We start from the raw sequence: 14,134 nt of genomic DNA, 5'->3' as shown, positions 1-14,134 counted from the left end.
TGCAAAAGATTAGGGGGCCAAAGGTTCAGCAAGGAAAGTCTTTTGTCAGTTGCAGCCAGCTCCAAAAAGCAAACCGAACCAGCAGTCAGTTCTGGCCAAAGAGCTCCCTATGCCTCCCCAACAAGCTTTTTATTTCATTCCTTAATCACCCCCACCTGGAAGATCCAGGTGGGATGACAGGCAAAAACAATATTACAACAATTACTCAACAGAGCTGGAAGTTCCAGCTCACCTCAGGAAGCTCACCACAAAGAGTGATGAGTTTAGTTAGAGAAATAACTACATTTTGAACTGTCCTAATATTGAGAATGTATGAGGGAAATGTAGAGCCTGTTTAGGGTACAGGCGGGGGTTGGGTGGGGAGGAGGGAGATTTGGGACTTGGGTGATGGGAATGTTGCACTGGTGATGGGTGGTGTTCCTTTTATGACTGAAACCCAAACACAATCATGTATGTAATCAAGGTGTTTAAATAAAAAAAATATATATACAAGGCACTGACAGAACTTTAGAAGAAAAAAACATCTAATCCCATCAAAATATGGGGAGAAGAAATGGACAGATACTTTGACAAAGAAGAAATACAAATGGCCAAAAGGCACATCAAAAAAATGCTCCACATCATTAATCATCAGGGAGATGCAAATCAAAACAACTATGAGGTACCATCTCATGCCACAGAGATTGGCACATATCACAAAGAATGGCAATAAGCTGTGCTGGCAGGGATGTGGAGAGAAAGGAACTCTTTTTTTTTTTTTTTTGGTTTTTGGGCCACACCCGTTTGACGCTCAGGGATTACTCATGGCTATGCGCTCAGAAATCGCCCCTGGCTTGGGGGGGGACCATATGGGACACCGGGGGATCGAACCGCGGTCCGTCCTACGCTAGCGCTTGCAAGGCAGACACCTTACCTTTAGCGCCACCTTCCCGGCCCCGAGAAAGGAACTCTTATCCACTGCTGGTGGGAATGCCGTCTAGTCCAACCTTTATGGAAAGCGATATGGAGATTCCTCCAAAATCTGGAAATTGAGCTCCCATACAATCCAGTTATACTACTCTTAGGGATATATTGCCCTAGGAACATAAAAATACAATACAAAAATCCCTTCTTGGGCTGGAGAGATAGCATGGAGGTAAGGCGTTTGCCTTTCAAGGAGGACAGTGGTTCGAATCCTGGCATCCCATATGGCCCTCCTGTGCCTGCCAGGAGGGATTTCTGAGTATAGAGCCAGGAATAACCCCTGAGCACTGCTGGGTGTGACCACCCCCCAAAAAATCCCTTTTTCACACCTCTATTCGTTGCAGCGCTATTTACAATAGCCAGACTCTGGAAACAGCCAAGATGCTCTTCAACAGATGAATGGCTAAAAAAACTGTGGTACAGGGCCGGAGAGATAGCACAGTGTATGGCATTTGCCTTAGATGCAGAAGGACAGTGGTTAGAATCCCGGCATCCCATATGGTCCCCAGAGGCTGCCAGGGGTGATTTCTGAGCATAGAGGCAGAAGTAACCCCTGAGCACTGTTGGATGTGACCCAAAAAACAAATAAACAAAAAAGGCATTTTTGCAGTAATTCTCAGAGAGAAGAGAGGAGGGCTGGAAGGTCCAGTTCACTACATGAAGCTCACCACAAAGAGTGCTGAGTGTTGTTAATGTTATGAATGAACGAAGGAAGTAGAAGCCTACAGGCAGAGGTGGGATGGGGAGGAGAGAGATCTGGGACCTTGGTGATGGTAATGTTGCACTGGTGAAGGGTGGTGTTCTTTGCACGACTGAAACCCAATTACGATCATATTTGTAATCAAGCTGTTTAAATAAAGATTTAAATATTTTATTTTATTTTATATAGGAAGTCGGGCTCTGAGATAGTTCAGTGGGTAGGGTACTTGTCTTGCAGTGGCTGAGTGGGTTTGGTCAGCAGCACGCAGGGTAGTCAGGATTGAGCCCTGAGCCACAAAGGAGGTGTAAGCTCTCAGCACCTCGGGGTGAAGCTCCCTCAGAAAAAGTAAAAGTAAACCCAGAATTGGAACTGGCCCAGAGGAATGGAGTTCTGCTGGGCACAGTGGGGGTGCATGAGCACCGTTGTGTGAGCACTGCTGTGTGATCTCCAGAATAAAGGCTAACTCACTTAGCATTAATTCTTACCTAACACAGACCTTACGTTGGAGCCAGAGGTAATGGCACAATGGAGAAGCTGCTTGCTCTGCCTGCAGAGGACACGAGTCTGATCCCCGGATCCCATAGGGTCCCCCTTGAGCCCGCCAGGAGTGGTTCCCTGAGCGCCGCCGGGTGTGGCCCCCCAAAAAGCAAAACGTGCATCTCATGCAAACCCGCACAGTATTCGTAGGGGGCACCGAGGCGGCACCTCAGCTGGTACCTGGCTGTGTGCCCCGCGCTCCCTCCACTAGGGGCGACGGTGAGACACGCGGCAGAGAGGGGCCTGCAGGGTGTGGGGCGGAGTTGGGGGTGTGAGTTTGCGGTGGGCAGGTCCGTGTGGAGCTGGGGCCCCCCATCCCGGGCACACCTGCCTGGAGGGGGCTCTGGGGAGAAGGACGTGGCCCTGCAAGTCGGGGGGAGCGAGACGCGGAAGGAGCTCAGCAGCCCTGGGGTTTCACCCAGTGAATGTGCCTCTGGCCTGCCGGTCAGCTCGGCTCCGGAACGCTGGGTCGGTGGAACACGAAGAGGAGGGCCCAAGAGACAGAGGACGGCAGGGAGGACGGCAGAGTGGACAGCAGAGGGCAGCGAGGAGGACCGCAGAGGGAGGACGGCAGAGTAGACAGCAGAGCGGGCAGCGAGGAGGACGGCAGAGGGAGGACGGCAGAGTGGACAGCAGAGGGCAGCGAGGAGGACCGCAGAGGGAGGATGGCAGAGTGGACAGCAGAGGGCAGCGAGGAGGACGGCAGAGGGACGACGGCAGAGTGGACAGCAGAGAGGGCAGCGAGGAGGACCGCAGAGGGAGGACGGCAGGGAGGACGGCAGAGTGGACAGCAGAGGGCAGCGAGGAGGACCGCAGAGGGAGGACGGCAGTGGACAGCAGAGGGCAGCGAGGAGGACGGCAGAGGGAGGACGGCAGAGTGGACAGCAGAGGGCAGCGAGGAGGACGGCAGAGTGGACAGCAGAGAGGGCAGCGAGGAGGACCGCAGAGGGAGGACGGCAGAGTGGACAGCAGAGGGCAGCGAGGAGGACGGCAGAGTGGACAGCAGAGGGGGCAGCGAGGAGGACGGCAGAGTGGACAGCAGAGAGGGCAGCGAGGAGGACCGCAGAGGGAGGACGGCAGAGTGGACAGCAGAGGGGGCAGCGAGGAGGACGGCAGAGGGAGGACGGCAGAGTGGACAGCAGAGGGCAGCGAGGAGGATGGCAGAGGGAGGACGGCAGAGTGGACAGCAGAGGGCAGCGAGGAGGACGGCAGAGGGAGGACGGCAGAGTGGACAGCAGAGGGCAGCGAGGAGGACGGCAGAGTGGACAGCAGAGAGGGCAGCGAGGAGGACCGCAGAGGGAGGACGGCAGAGTGGACAGCAGGGAGGGCAGCGAGGAGGACCGCAGAGGGAGGATGGCAGAGTGGACAGCAGAGAGGGCAGCGAGGAGGACGGCAGAGTGGACAGCAGGGAGGGCAGCGGAGGGGCCGCCCCGTCTGAGACCGTCGGAGCAGCGCAGGGCCCTGGCGTTGCCTCCTGCGGCACGGGAGCCCCGCTGGGCCCGGCTCGGGAACATCCGACCTCGCGGGGTCAGGCGCAGAGAGCAGCGGGCGGACAGGGCTTCTGCGGGTCCGCGTGCCCAGCGGCCGCCGAGTGTCCGGCCGGGCCGGAGCGCGCCCGCCCGAGTTCGGTCCCCGCGTCCCTCGGGCCTCCCGAGCCTACCAGGCAGGAGCGATCCCGGGCACAGCCGGGTGTGGAAGCAAAAGCAAAGAGGCGACACGGAGCAAAGACTCGGGCCCGGAACCAACCAGCCGCCCGCCCGCCTGCCCACCCGCCCACCCAGCCGCGCGCGGGTCGAGCCGAGGCCACCGGGGCAGCGGCGCGGCGCGGGCCGGCGGGAGGGGGCGTGGCCAGCCCGGGCGCGCGCCCGCCGAGTCTCGCGAGAGCCGGCCGGGGAGCGGCGCGCGTTGCCCGGACGACGGGGCGGGCCGCGCAGGCGCAGTGGCGCGGGCGCCGCGCCTTCCCCTTTAAGCGGCGGCCGGTGGCGGCGCCGCTTCATGAATGGAGCCACGTGACCAAACATCATGTGACGTCTGCGAGCGGCGGCGGCGGCGGCGGCGGCGGCGGCGGCGGCGGCGGCGGCGGCGGCTCCGAGCCCGGTTCGGCCCGGTTGTCCCGAGCGCGCAAGGCCCGGCCCGCGTCGGCGGCGAGTCCCGCACCCCCGGGCCCGGAGTCCCCCGCGCGGCCCAGCCCCGCCGGCCCCGGAGCGCGCGCGGCCCCGCCCCGGCCCGGCCCCGGCCCCGGCCCCGGCCCGCCCGGGCCCCAGTGTGCTGGGTGAGTGCGCGGCCGGGCCGGGCCGGGCCGGGCGCGGGGCGGCGCGGGCGGCTGGGCCGGGGTCGGCGCTGGGCCGGCGGGCGGGCGGGCGGGCGGGCGGGGGGTCGGGGCCGGGCCCGGGCCGCCCGGCGGGACTGTGCTTCGACTGCGTCCCGCGGGGCCCGTGCCTCGACTTCCCCTCGCGCGCGGCGGCCCGGGAGCGGCGCGGGGCGGGGCGGGGGGCCGGCGGCCAGGGCGGGGTCTCGCGGGGCGCCCCGGCCGGCCCGGCTGCGGCTGCGGCTCCGCCCGGGCCCGGCCCGGTCCGCGGGGCTGGGGCGCCCGGTGCTCGCGTGCCGTCGCCCGCGGAGACTTGCTGAGTCATCAGCATGAGGTCACCGCGCCGGGAGCCGGGGGCTGCGTGCGGGGCGGCCTGGACACGTGGGCGCGGAGCCCCGCTCGGTCGTGGGGGCCCCCGGGACGCGCCCGACGCCGCCCCGCCTGGCCCCGGCTCGCGCGCGCTGGGCCACTTCCCCAAACTGGGAAGCAGTGGGCGGGGGAGGGAGGAGGAGGAGGAGCGGTGGGCCTTGCGGGGCGCTGGGACCCCACTTGGACTGGGGGTGCTGAACGGCCCCGCCCCTCCTGCCCGCCCGGAGCGGGTCTTCCGCGCCTCTGGGTGCTGTCTGCCCAGACTGGTCGCCCGCCGGGCCACTGTGTTTGTCCAGGGCTAGAACTGCGCCGGGGCTGGACCACGATGCCCACCCTGCCTGGGCCTTGGGGGCCTCCCGCTCTCCTTCGTGCTGCCCAGAACGTTTTCCCCCTTGTCGGGCCTTGAGGGCAACGTGGGCACCAACCCTCTGTGCTGGGGTGTCCAAGAAGGAGGGCATGAGCTTCCTGGGTCGTGTGCTCTGAGCAAATACTTTTTGTGGTCACTCCCCCCAAGGTTTGCTGGAGCCTCGGTTCCATTGAGGGTCAGTCCTTGGGGCTGATTCTGAAGACCAACAGCTGGCTGGTAGGGTCACTTGAGGCTACTTGTGACAGCCACCCTGGCCCAGAGTCTCTGCCCTGTGCTCCTGTGTGGGTGCTGGGAACTGGACAGGAGGGATCAATGAGTCCTTCCCCTAGGACTGTTAGGTTTCTGTTGCTGCCCTGTGTTTTCTGACCTGCCCACAACCAGCAGGGAACCTTAGCAAGGGCCCCTTACTAAGGGTTGAGGGTAGGGATCAGAGTAATGCCCCCCCACGAAGGGGGGGGTGAGGGCACAGATGTCATTACTGAATCCTGGGGTTTGTGGGTGTGTCACTCCCAGATTAGGTAGGAGGGTCACCCACTGCTCTGCCCCAGTGCAGGAGGGTCCTGGTCTTCCTGGGCGCCTGTACAGGCACCTGCCGTTGGCTCGGCCGCCTTTGTGCCTGTCCCCTGGGGCAGAGCTGGCTGGCGGCCTGGGGAGTGGCGGCCGGTGGTGCTGAGTCAGCATGACTCGCCAGGAACACGACTGCCCGCCCGCCCGCTCCGGGCCGGGTTATTTTTAAAGCTGCGGCTTCCTCCGGGCTTCCTCCTCAGGGCCCCTCCACGGCCTCTCCTGTCCCCCTGCCCTGGGCAGAGAAGGGCATCCCAGGACCTGGCAGGTGAGGGGCAGGGTGGGGGCCAGAGCCTGACCTCTGCTCCTTCCCCCCAGAGAGCTGCTTGCTGTGCCCCCGGGTTATGACGACCCCCAATAAAGGAAACAAGGCCTTGAAGGTGAGTGCCTGGCAGGCCAGATCGGGTGGGTGGCCTTCAGGGCAGAGGGTTGCGGGGGGTGGGGCGCCAGTGACCCCCCCCCCTTCATGTGCGCAGGTGAAGCGGGAGCCGGGTGAGAATGGCACCAGCCTGACGGACGAGGAGCTGGTGACCATGTCAGTGCGGGAGCTGAACCAGCACCTGCGGGGCCTGTCCAAGGAGGAGATTGTGCAGCTGAAGCAGCGGCGGCGCACGCTCAAGAACCGTGGCTACGCGGCCAGCTGCCGGGTGAAGCGTGTGACGCAGAAGGAGGAGCTGGAGAAGCAGAAGGCCGAGCTGCAGCAGGAGGTGGAGAAGCTGGCCTCAGAGAATGCCAGCATGCGGCTGGAGCTGGACGCACTGCGCTCCAAGTATGAGGCCCTGCAGACCTTCGCCCGGACCGTGGCCCGCAGCCCCGTGGCGCCTGCTCGGGGACCCCTGGCAGCCAGCTTAGGGCCCCTCGTTCCTGGCAAGGTGGCCGCCACCAGCGTTATCACCATAGTCAAGTCCAAAACCGATGCCAGGTCGTAGGGGTGCGTCGGTACAGGCGGGTCCAGAGGGGTCAGAGGGCGCGTGCGGCGACTAGGGCCCCTGGCCCCCACCTTCCCCTTTCCTCCTACCTCCTTCCCTCCCTGCAAAGCACAACCTGCACCCCCTGGGCGCCAGCTGAGCCCCTTAGATCTCGTCATCGTCGATGTCATCGTGTGTTGTGTATGTTGGGAGTGGTCGTTGCTGCCGTGACACGGGGTGATCGGGAGGGCGATTCTGGGACTCACTCCTGCCTTCCTGGGTCCTGCTGCAGCTGTGTCTGGGGGCTGTGTGCCTGGCAGGGGAAGGTGGCTGGGCGGGGCCCCGCTGGCGCTGGGCCTGAGCGTGGTGCAGGGTGTCTGTCCTCAGTGGGTCCCGTGTCACTGTTTACATGACCTGTGTGTGTGGTTACATAGCCCTTTATTTAAAAAGAGAGAAGTTCCTTTTACGGAGTTATTAAATTATATGTTTAAAAGCTAAAGAAAAAAAAAAACTGCAGAGTATTTATAAAGCTGTCTTTTTAAAAAAAAAAACGAAAAAAAAAGAATCAAGAACAATTGACCGTATCAATGGCAAAGGGAAGAAAGTATAGCAGAAACTTTGCTAGTTTAAAAAAAAACCTTCTTGTAAACTTCTGGACAAGTCTTTGTGGCTGTTGAAGTTTAGTTTTTATATACAGAGTTATCAGACGTTATTTATAAGACTTAGTTTAAAAAAAAGACAAAAACAAAGAAAAAAGTACAAAATAAGAAAGAAAAAAAAAAACACACCCCTCCAGCTCCGCCGCTTGTGTGCGGCAGCAGTGGCCCTGCGGCCGGTCCTCCTTGCAATTGTACCGAAAGTGACTTATCCCGCCGCCCTGTCTGTGCCTGGTGGCTTTTGTGCAGCGTCACGTGCTGGTGCTTCTGGTGACCTTTGACCTGTGGGTGTCACTTCTTGTGTCCGTCTTCCTGTGTTTGTTCCTTGGACTTGGTTTTCACTTGTTCTCGCTTCTGCTGGCTGGTGTGTGCATAGGGTTGGGACCTGGAGCTGCTGCGCCCGCCTGCCCACCTGCCTCTGCTGCCCAGGTGCCCGGGACCCCTCGCTGACCTGGGCTGCACATTTGTGTCTCAGGCTGACAGGGGAGATGATCCTGGAGTCCATTGCTCTAACCCTTCCCGCTGTGCCTCGCCGAGACTGAGGTGCTGGGTACCCTGGGCACAGCCGCACTGGGCCCGCTGTAGTCTTCCTTTTAAACCCCTCGGCTCAGTCCCCCAAAGACCCTGGCCCACTGCCCGTTTTCCCGAACTGCTTTCGTGCTCAGGCAGGGCCAGGTAGGCCGCGCTGGGCGCTGCTGGGACAACCCCTTTTCCTTGCCTTGCTCTCGGGTGCGCAGCGCTCCTCCAGCTGCTGCCTGCCTTCTCTGCTGTGTTGCTCCCTCAGCCTGTGGAGTGGGTCTGTCTTCCAGAACCGGCCCTTTGGCTCCGGAGGTGCTTTTCCAGGCAGAGCCCAGCCCCGCCTGGCTGCCCTCAGCGGCCACCCTCCCAGGCTTGTCTCAGCTCGTCCCAGCCGACCCACAGTCGAGGGACAGCCCTGTTTGCCCATATGGGCCCTCACTTCTCCTTGGGCCGTGGGTTGGCATAGTTAGGGTCTCTGCCCCTGAGAAGCACAGAAGAGTGGGTGGGGACAGGAGGACATGTTGGGTCCAGCAGAGTGGGCTAGGGACCGTAGTCAGGACAGTTCCTAAGCCACCTCCCACTGACCCCACGGTGGCCTTGCCCGCTGCCCGCTTTGTCTTCCTGGGTCACAGGCCACAGCTGCCTGTCACTGCCCTGCACCTGACCCGTGCAGGGTGTCCCGAGGGGGACTGGCTCTGCCTGGACCAGCAAGGGCAGGACTTCCAGCTGGGGCATCTGTGAGGCCCTTGGCCTGGGGGGCTTTCCTGGGCGCTCAGAACTTCTGGTTCCCACAGTGTTGGCTGCCTCCGCTTTACTCTCCCTCAGTTTTCCCATTGTGTATCCTGTGTCCCGCGTGACTTGTGTTGTTTGAATTCTTGTTGGTTCAGTTTTTCCACCTCGAGGCTGTTGTGCCATTTCTCTCTCTTCTTCCAACAAGCTGTCGAGGGCTTTTGAGGCCACATCTCTTAGACCTGTCTGCCCACCGACCAAACCGTAGTGAGTGCTCCGTGGCCTGTGCCAGCCGGACGCACCGAGCAAGCCCTTGGTGTGCGGGCAGTAGCCTTAGTGTGGGCTGCTGGCTCCTGCCAGGTTTCTCCCTGTGGGCTTCCCTGTTGGTGCTTCGGCTCTCTGCCTGGTCTTGGCCCATGGCCACGGCTCCAGCGGCTGCGGCCTACATTGGGACAGTCGGCCGTGCCTCCTCCCAGCCCCGCTGCACTAGTTTGGGTGTCCCTTCAGCCCAGCCACAGCGGGTCAGCCCCCTTCCGCCCGGGATCTTGTGCGTCGCTTTTTTTAGGCTGCGGTTTGGTGAAAGGAACCAACACGTTAACGATTTCTTTCCCCAGAAGCCCCCGAGTCATTCTTGTGGCATGTTCCTGCCATCCTGCTGGCAGGCCCCGGGCAAGCAGAGCGCAATCTGTTCGGGCAGTGTGTGTCCTCCCTTCGACACCACCGCCACTGCCCGGCGGCCGTGCAGGGTCTCAGCCCACCGCGCTCCCAGGAGACCTCTGTCCTCGATACCTGCAGGGTTGGGGCCCCTTCAGCCACCTCGGCCCCGCTGGTCCCTCTGCTCCAGCGGGAGCAGCCCAGGACTAGGCTGCCCAGCGCAGAGCAGAGCCCAGAGACTCTGCCCGTCCCGGGAGGGCCCACACCGGGGGGCTGCCGAAGTCCTTGGGGTTCCAGGCCCATCTGGGGCGGGCAGAGGGGGGCCCACCTGCCCGGTGCAGTATTTATTGCTAAATTATTGTCCAGGGGGGCGGCGCTGGGCCGGGCCCCGGGTATTTATTGCTGTACATAGTGTATGTTTGTGATATATAAGGTTTTCTTTATTTTGTATATGACCAATAAACACCTTTTAAAGAGCCTGGCAGGTGCTTCCCTGGGCGGGGCGGGGCGGAGGGCGCGGCCGGAAGGGGCGGGCGGCCGGGGCCGGAAGGGGTGGGCTCGCGCATGCGCCGGCGCGCGGCCCGCCCGAGGCGGAAGCGGAAGCGCCGTTGCGGGCGCCATGGCCGCCGGGGGTCTGAGCCGCTCCGAGCGCAAAGCGGCCGAGCGCGTCCGGCGGCTGCGGGAGGAGCAGCAGCGCGAGCGGCTGCGCCAGGTAGGCCGCCCGCTCTCCCGATCGCCCGCCGGGCCCCGCTGCGGCTCCGGCCCCGGGCTCCCGCGCTCACGCCCGCCCCGCGCCCGCAGGTGTCGCGCATCCTGCGCAAGGCGGCGGCCGAGCGCAGCGCCGAGGAGGGCCGGCTGCTGGCCGAGAGCGAGGACCTGGTCACCGAGCTGCAGGGCCGCAGCCGGCGGCGCGAAGGCCTCAAGCGGCGGCAGGAGGAGGCGAGTGCGCGGGCGGGCGGCGTGCGGGGCGGGACGCCGGGCGGGGTCCGGGGCCGGCGGCGCTCACGCTCCCCCTCGCCGCCCGGGCCCGCCAGGTGTGCGATGCCCCGGACGAGCTGCGGAGGAAGGTGCGCGAGCTGGCCGCCGCCGTGCGCAGCGCCAAGCACTTGGTGGTCTACACCGGCGCGGGCATCAGCACGGTAGGGAGCGCCGCGCCGCGCCGCGCCGCGCCTTGGGTCCTTCCCCGCTCCCGGGAAAGCCGGTGGGCGTGCCCCGCGGGGAGGCGCGGGGGTTCGGCCCAGCTCCGTGTTCCTCCCCCGGACCCCCTCTGGGAAGGAAGCGTGCAGTGCTGCGGGCAAGTGCCGACAAGGGAGCCCCGACCTAGCCAGCAGCGGTGACGGCGAGGGTTCTCGCCCTCTGATCACCTCTCGGTGGCGACAACGGGCCAATGAATGACCCAGAGGAAGACAGGTGCCACGGCCCGAGTGCCCGCGGGTTGTGTGTCCACTTTGCCCGGCATTTCTGAGCACGCTAGGTTGTCACCTCCCCCGCAAAGGCTGCCATCCCGTGAGTGATTGGGAGGGCAGGTGATGAGGAAGTAACACTGGCAGCACGGCCCTGCGGTCTGGCTTTCTAAGTGCGCAGAGTCCTCACTGGGCTGCTCGGACACCCAGAAAATGCCCACCTGGGCTTCAGCTCAGCCTCACGCAGCTGCACCCAAGCCTGCTAGACATAAGTCACCTGATGGATGTGATTTGGGGGCCAGGAGGCGGGGAGAAGGGTGTCTCTGTTCAGGAGCTGGGGCAGTGGATCAGGCAGGCTTGGGCAGTGGCCAGTTGGCAGCTCTCAGGAATGGCGTACTGCGCCTGTGGGCGAAAGATGACACTTTTAGAACCCAGGGGTTCCACAGGCTTTCCCCTGTAGACTGTTGGGCTTGAAACTCCTCCTCTACCCACAGAGGCCCTGCCTCGGCTAGGCTCCTGTGTTGGGGTCTTCTTGGGCTCCGGCAGATGTTCTGGACCAGGTAGGCAGGTCAGGAGATGGGGAGTCAGGGCCAAGGTGGGGACCTCAGATCATGGACCCAAGTGTCCTAAGCAGTCTGGGCAGTCCAGAGCCCCTTGGAAAAAGTCCCTGTTTCCGACTGGGCCCTTAAGCTGGCATGTGCCTTTCCACTAACGGGCTGGGCTCACCCTCTCTCTGACACACAGGCAGCCTCGATCCCTGATTATCGAGGACCCAACGGAGTGTGGACGCTGCTTCAGAAAGGCAGACCCGTGAGGTAAGTGCCTGGCACCTTGGGCTGTGGCCTTGGCAGTGGCCAGATCACTGCCTCACCCTTTTACCTCCCTGGCAGTGCTGCTGACCTGAGCGAGGCCGAGCCCACCCTGACACACATGAGCATCTACCGCCTGCACGAGCGGAAGCTGGTGAGAGCTGGTGGCAGCCTTCACTCGGCCCACAGACCCTTGAGCCCTATAGAGAGGCCCCGTGCTGCTGCCTCCTCCCTTCCTGGCTCCCACCTCACTGTGGGGGCTGACAGAACCCCTCGTCCGTTGCAGGTCCAGCATGTGGTGTCTCAGAACTGTGACGGGCTCCACCTTCGAAGTGGGCTGCCCCGCTCGGCCATCTCGGAGCTGCACGGGAACATGTACATTGAGGTGAGGGTCCGGGGCTTGGCGGAGGGTGTGGCGGGTGTGGGGCCGGGGCAGCACTCACCCTCTACCCACAGGTCTGCACCACCTGCACCCCCAACCGGGAGTATGTGCGGGTGTTCGATGTCACGGAGCGCACTGCCCTCCACCGGCACCAGACCGGCCGGGCCTGCCACAGGTGTGGGGCCCAGCTCCGGGACACGATCGTGCACTTCGGGGAGCGGGGAACCCTGGGGCAGCCCCTGAATTGGGAGGCAGCCACCCAAGCGGCCAGCAAGGCAGACACCATCCTGTGCCTGGGCTCTAGCCTCAAGGTACGCGTGGCAGTCATACCCCTGGGGAGGCCGGGCTCTGCTGCCTCGAGTCCTGCATGGCCGTCTCCTGCAGGTGCTAAAGAAGTACCCACGCCTCTGGTGCATGGCCAAGCCCCCAAGCCGGAGGCCGAAGCTCTACATCGTCAACCTGCAGGTAACGTCCCGGGTCAGGGGCACCTGTGGTGCAGGGGAAGGAGCGAGGGCCTGCTGACGCCGCTCCCCTGTCTTCAGTGGACCCCGAAGGATGATTGGGCGGCTCTGAAGCTGCATGGGAAGTGTGATGAGGTCATGCAGCTCCTCATGGACGAGCTGGGCCTGGAGATCCCCCGCTATAGCAGGTGGGGCAGCTCTGGGCGTCCGGTGCCTGTGCCACCCAGTGGCTCCATGCGGGCATCCTGCTGGGGAGCAGTCCCCCCTTCAGGCAGCCCAACCCCACCCCCACCCCACCCCACCCCACCCCTGGGAAGGTGTTCTGTGCGTGGAGCACTCGGTTTGGGAGCTGGCGGCTTTGGGGGAAGCGTGAATGGCTAATACGGGATGTGGTGATGTAGACTTGGTGTCTGTATGGAGTAAAAAGTTGACACTTTCTTTCTCTGTGAATTTTCAGGGTCTTATAGGGGAAATCAATAACTTCTTTTAATCAAAGGGTTCAAGAATTAAGGATCCCTTCGCCTCCGGGCCTGGCAATTCTTGTATGTTCTGTTCGTGGTGTTGTGCTGTGGGCCTCTCGTGTCCTGTACCTTTTGTTTTGACATTGACTTAGCTCATTTTCTTTATCAGTGCTTATCTGTATCCTAAGTTTCCGATCTGTGGTTCTACATCTCAGTCAGACATATGGTCTCCTCACGCCCCCGCTCCCACCGAGCCAGGTCTGGGAAGGGGGAGAGGGGCTGGTCCACGTGCCCCAGCTCTGCCCATGGACGGTGAAGCCCAGAGCGGCCGCCCAGTATGTCCGGAGGCCAACGAGGCTGATGCTGAGCTTTGGAGTTCCTGGGGTTGGGGTCGGGTAGGGTCATCCCCTCCTGTGACAGCTCTGACTCAGGGACCGAAGCGCAGCTTGGCCTGGGTTAGGACCGGGGTGGCCCGGGGCAATCTGGGACACACCTGACCCCACTTGCTCTTCTTGCTAGGTGCCAGGACCCCATCTTCTCCCTGGCCACACCTCTGCGCGCCGGCGAAGAGGGCAGCCACAGCCGCAAGTCTCTGCGCAGAAGTCCAGAGGAGGCACCAGGAGACCAGACTGCCCAGCCCAGCCCTGCCCCTGTCCTCGGCGGCTGGTTCGGCAGGGGCTGCGCCAAGCGCACAAAAAGGAGGAGAGTCACGTAACGAGGCACTGGAGCAGGGACATAGTTGGCACTTTGCAGAGGGCTGGACTTCAGGACATGTGGCGCCATGGGAGCCATGACCGACAGCCTCACAGCTCAAGAGATCATTACTAGGGGTGACGCGCCGGTGTCCGGTGGGAAGCCCCTGGGTCGTGCCCGGGCCCTCCCGCAGCCCCGCCTGGGTTCCCGAGCACGGGGCTGCGCGCAGGGCATTTCCGCCTTAACTCCGTACCTGCCTCGCCTGCTTTCTACTTTGACTGAAATGTTACTTTCCTATGACCTGGCCGCGAGGCTGGAGCCCAGCTCCGCCTGCGTTTTTACCGTCATTAAACGTCTCTGCACTAGCTCCCGGCTCTCTCTCGGCTCTTCCTTCCGCCACACCTGGGCCGGCCCCGCCCCGGGCAGCCCCGAGTCCCGGATGCGGCTGGGCGGGGTTCCGAGCCAGGAGCGTTCCCATTGGCTGTCTGCGAGGCGGGCCGGGGCGTGTCGCGGCTGGTGAGGGCGGGATTTCTCGGCGGGCCGGTGCCCCCATTGGCTGCGGGAGGGAGGTGGGCGGGGTTTTGTGCGCGGGCGCGCCCCATTGGCCGCGCGGGCGGCGGGGGCGTGGCGCCATTGGCTGCGGGTTGAGGG

At 63.0% G+C, this 14,134-nt stretch overlaps 4 protein-coding genes across 11 annotated transcripts in view; 3 read left to right on the top strand and 1 right to left on the bottom strand.

Annotated features, from left to right (window-relative positions):
• RAC3 (Rac family small GTPase 3) overlaps positions 1 to 14,134 on the bottom strand; it is a 94,723-nt gene that overhangs the window by 48,871 nt on the left and 31,718 nt on the right. The window lies entirely within an intron of this gene.
• LOC126001476 (collagen alpha-1(I) chain-like) lies at positions 2,326 to 4,841 on the top strand. The gene is made up of 3 exons (XM_049768755.1): positions 2,326 to 2,376; positions 2,650 to 4,229; positions 4,319 to 4,841. Exons 1-3 carry the CDS (start codon positions 2,326 to 2,328, stop codon positions 4,839 to 4,841), a joined length of 2,154 nt encoding a protein of 717 aa, XP_049624712.1.
• On the top strand, positions 4,427 to 7,325 carry MAFG (MAF bZIP transcription factor G). The gene is made up of 3 exons (XM_049776980.1): positions 4,427 to 4,472; positions 6,127 to 6,188; positions 6,285 to 7,325. The coding sequence occupies exons 2-3, from the start codon at positions 6,153 to 6,155 to the stop codon at positions 6,735 to 6,737; spliced, it is 489 nt and encodes a 162-aa protein (XP_049632937.1). The 5' UTR covers positions 4,427 to 4,472; positions 6,127 to 6,152; the 3' UTR covers positions 6,738 to 7,325.
• SIRT7 (sirtuin 7) lies at positions 9,873 to 13,575 on the top strand. 4 transcript variants are annotated; one of them, XR_007497529.1, is made up of 11 exons: positions 9,873 to 9,986; positions 10,076 to 10,213; positions 10,309 to 10,413; positions 11,422 to 11,492; positions 11,568 to 11,640; positions 11,773 to 11,871; positions 11,943 to 12,179; positions 12,253 to 12,333; positions 12,411 to 12,517; positions 12,787 to 12,871; positions 13,310 to 13,432. XR_007497529.1 is itself a non-coding variant. In XM_049776593.1 (10 exons), the coding sequence occupies exons 1-10, from the start codon at positions 9,894 to 9,896 to the stop codon at positions 13,503 to 13,505; spliced, it is 1,200 nt and encodes a 399-aa protein (XP_049632550.1). In that variant the 5' UTR covers positions 9,873 to 9,893; the 3' UTR covers positions 13,506 to 13,575. The 4 variants fall into 4 exon arrangements, 2 of the variants coding, with proteins under 2 accessions (XP_049632550.1, XP_049632561.1); XR_007497527.1 differs by having other exon boundaries at positions 12,411 to 12,871; XM_049776593.1 differs by lacking the exon at positions 12,787 to 12,871 and having other exon boundaries at positions 13,310 to 13,575.

The sequence above is a fragment of the Suncus etruscus genome, chromosome 1, assembly GCF_024139225.1.
Source record: "Suncus etruscus isolate mSunEtr1 chromosome 1, mSunEtr1.pri.cur, whole genome shotgun sequence".
Taxonomy (NCBI): domain Eukaryota; kingdom Metazoa; phylum Chordata; class Mammalia; order Eulipotyphla; family Soricidae; genus Suncus; species Suncus etruscus.
This window is presented reverse-complemented; position numbering and strand designations above follow the sequence as displayed.

Bases quoted from the DNA above. Each gene is read 5' to 3' on its own strand.
- MAFG (XM_049776980.1), top strand. From the start codon at position 6,153: ATGACGACCCCCAATAAAGGAAACAAGGCCTTGAAG. The intron at 6,189-6,284 runs GTGAGTGCCTGG...TCATGTGCGCAG, and splicing joins AAGGAAACAAGGCCTTGAAG to GTGAAGCGGGAGCCGGGTGA.
- LOC126001476 (XM_049768755.1), top strand. From the start codon at position 2,326: ATGCAAACCCGCACAGTATTCGTAGGGGGCACCGAGGCGGCACCTCAG. The intron at 2,377-2,649 runs GTACCTGGCTGT...CCTGCCGGTCAG, and splicing joins CCGAGGCGGCACCTCAGCTG to CTCGGCTCCGGAACGCTGGG. The intron at 4,230-4,318 runs GTCTGCGAGCGG...GGTTGTCCCGAG, and splicing joins GTGACCAAACATCATGTGAC to CGCGCAAGGCCCGGCCCGCG.
- SIRT7 (XM_049776593.1), top strand. From the start codon at position 9,894: ATGGCCGCCGGGGGTCTGAGCCGCTCCGAGCGCAAAGCGGCCGAGCGC. The intron at 11,641-11,772 runs GTGAGAGCTGGT...CGTCCGTTGCAG, and splicing joins GCCTGCACGAGCGGAAGCTG to GTCCAGCATGTGGTGTCTCA. The intron at 12,334-12,410 runs GTAACGTCCCGG...CCCTGTCTTCAG, and splicing joins TCTACATCGTCAACCTGCAG to TGGACCCCGAAGGATGATTG.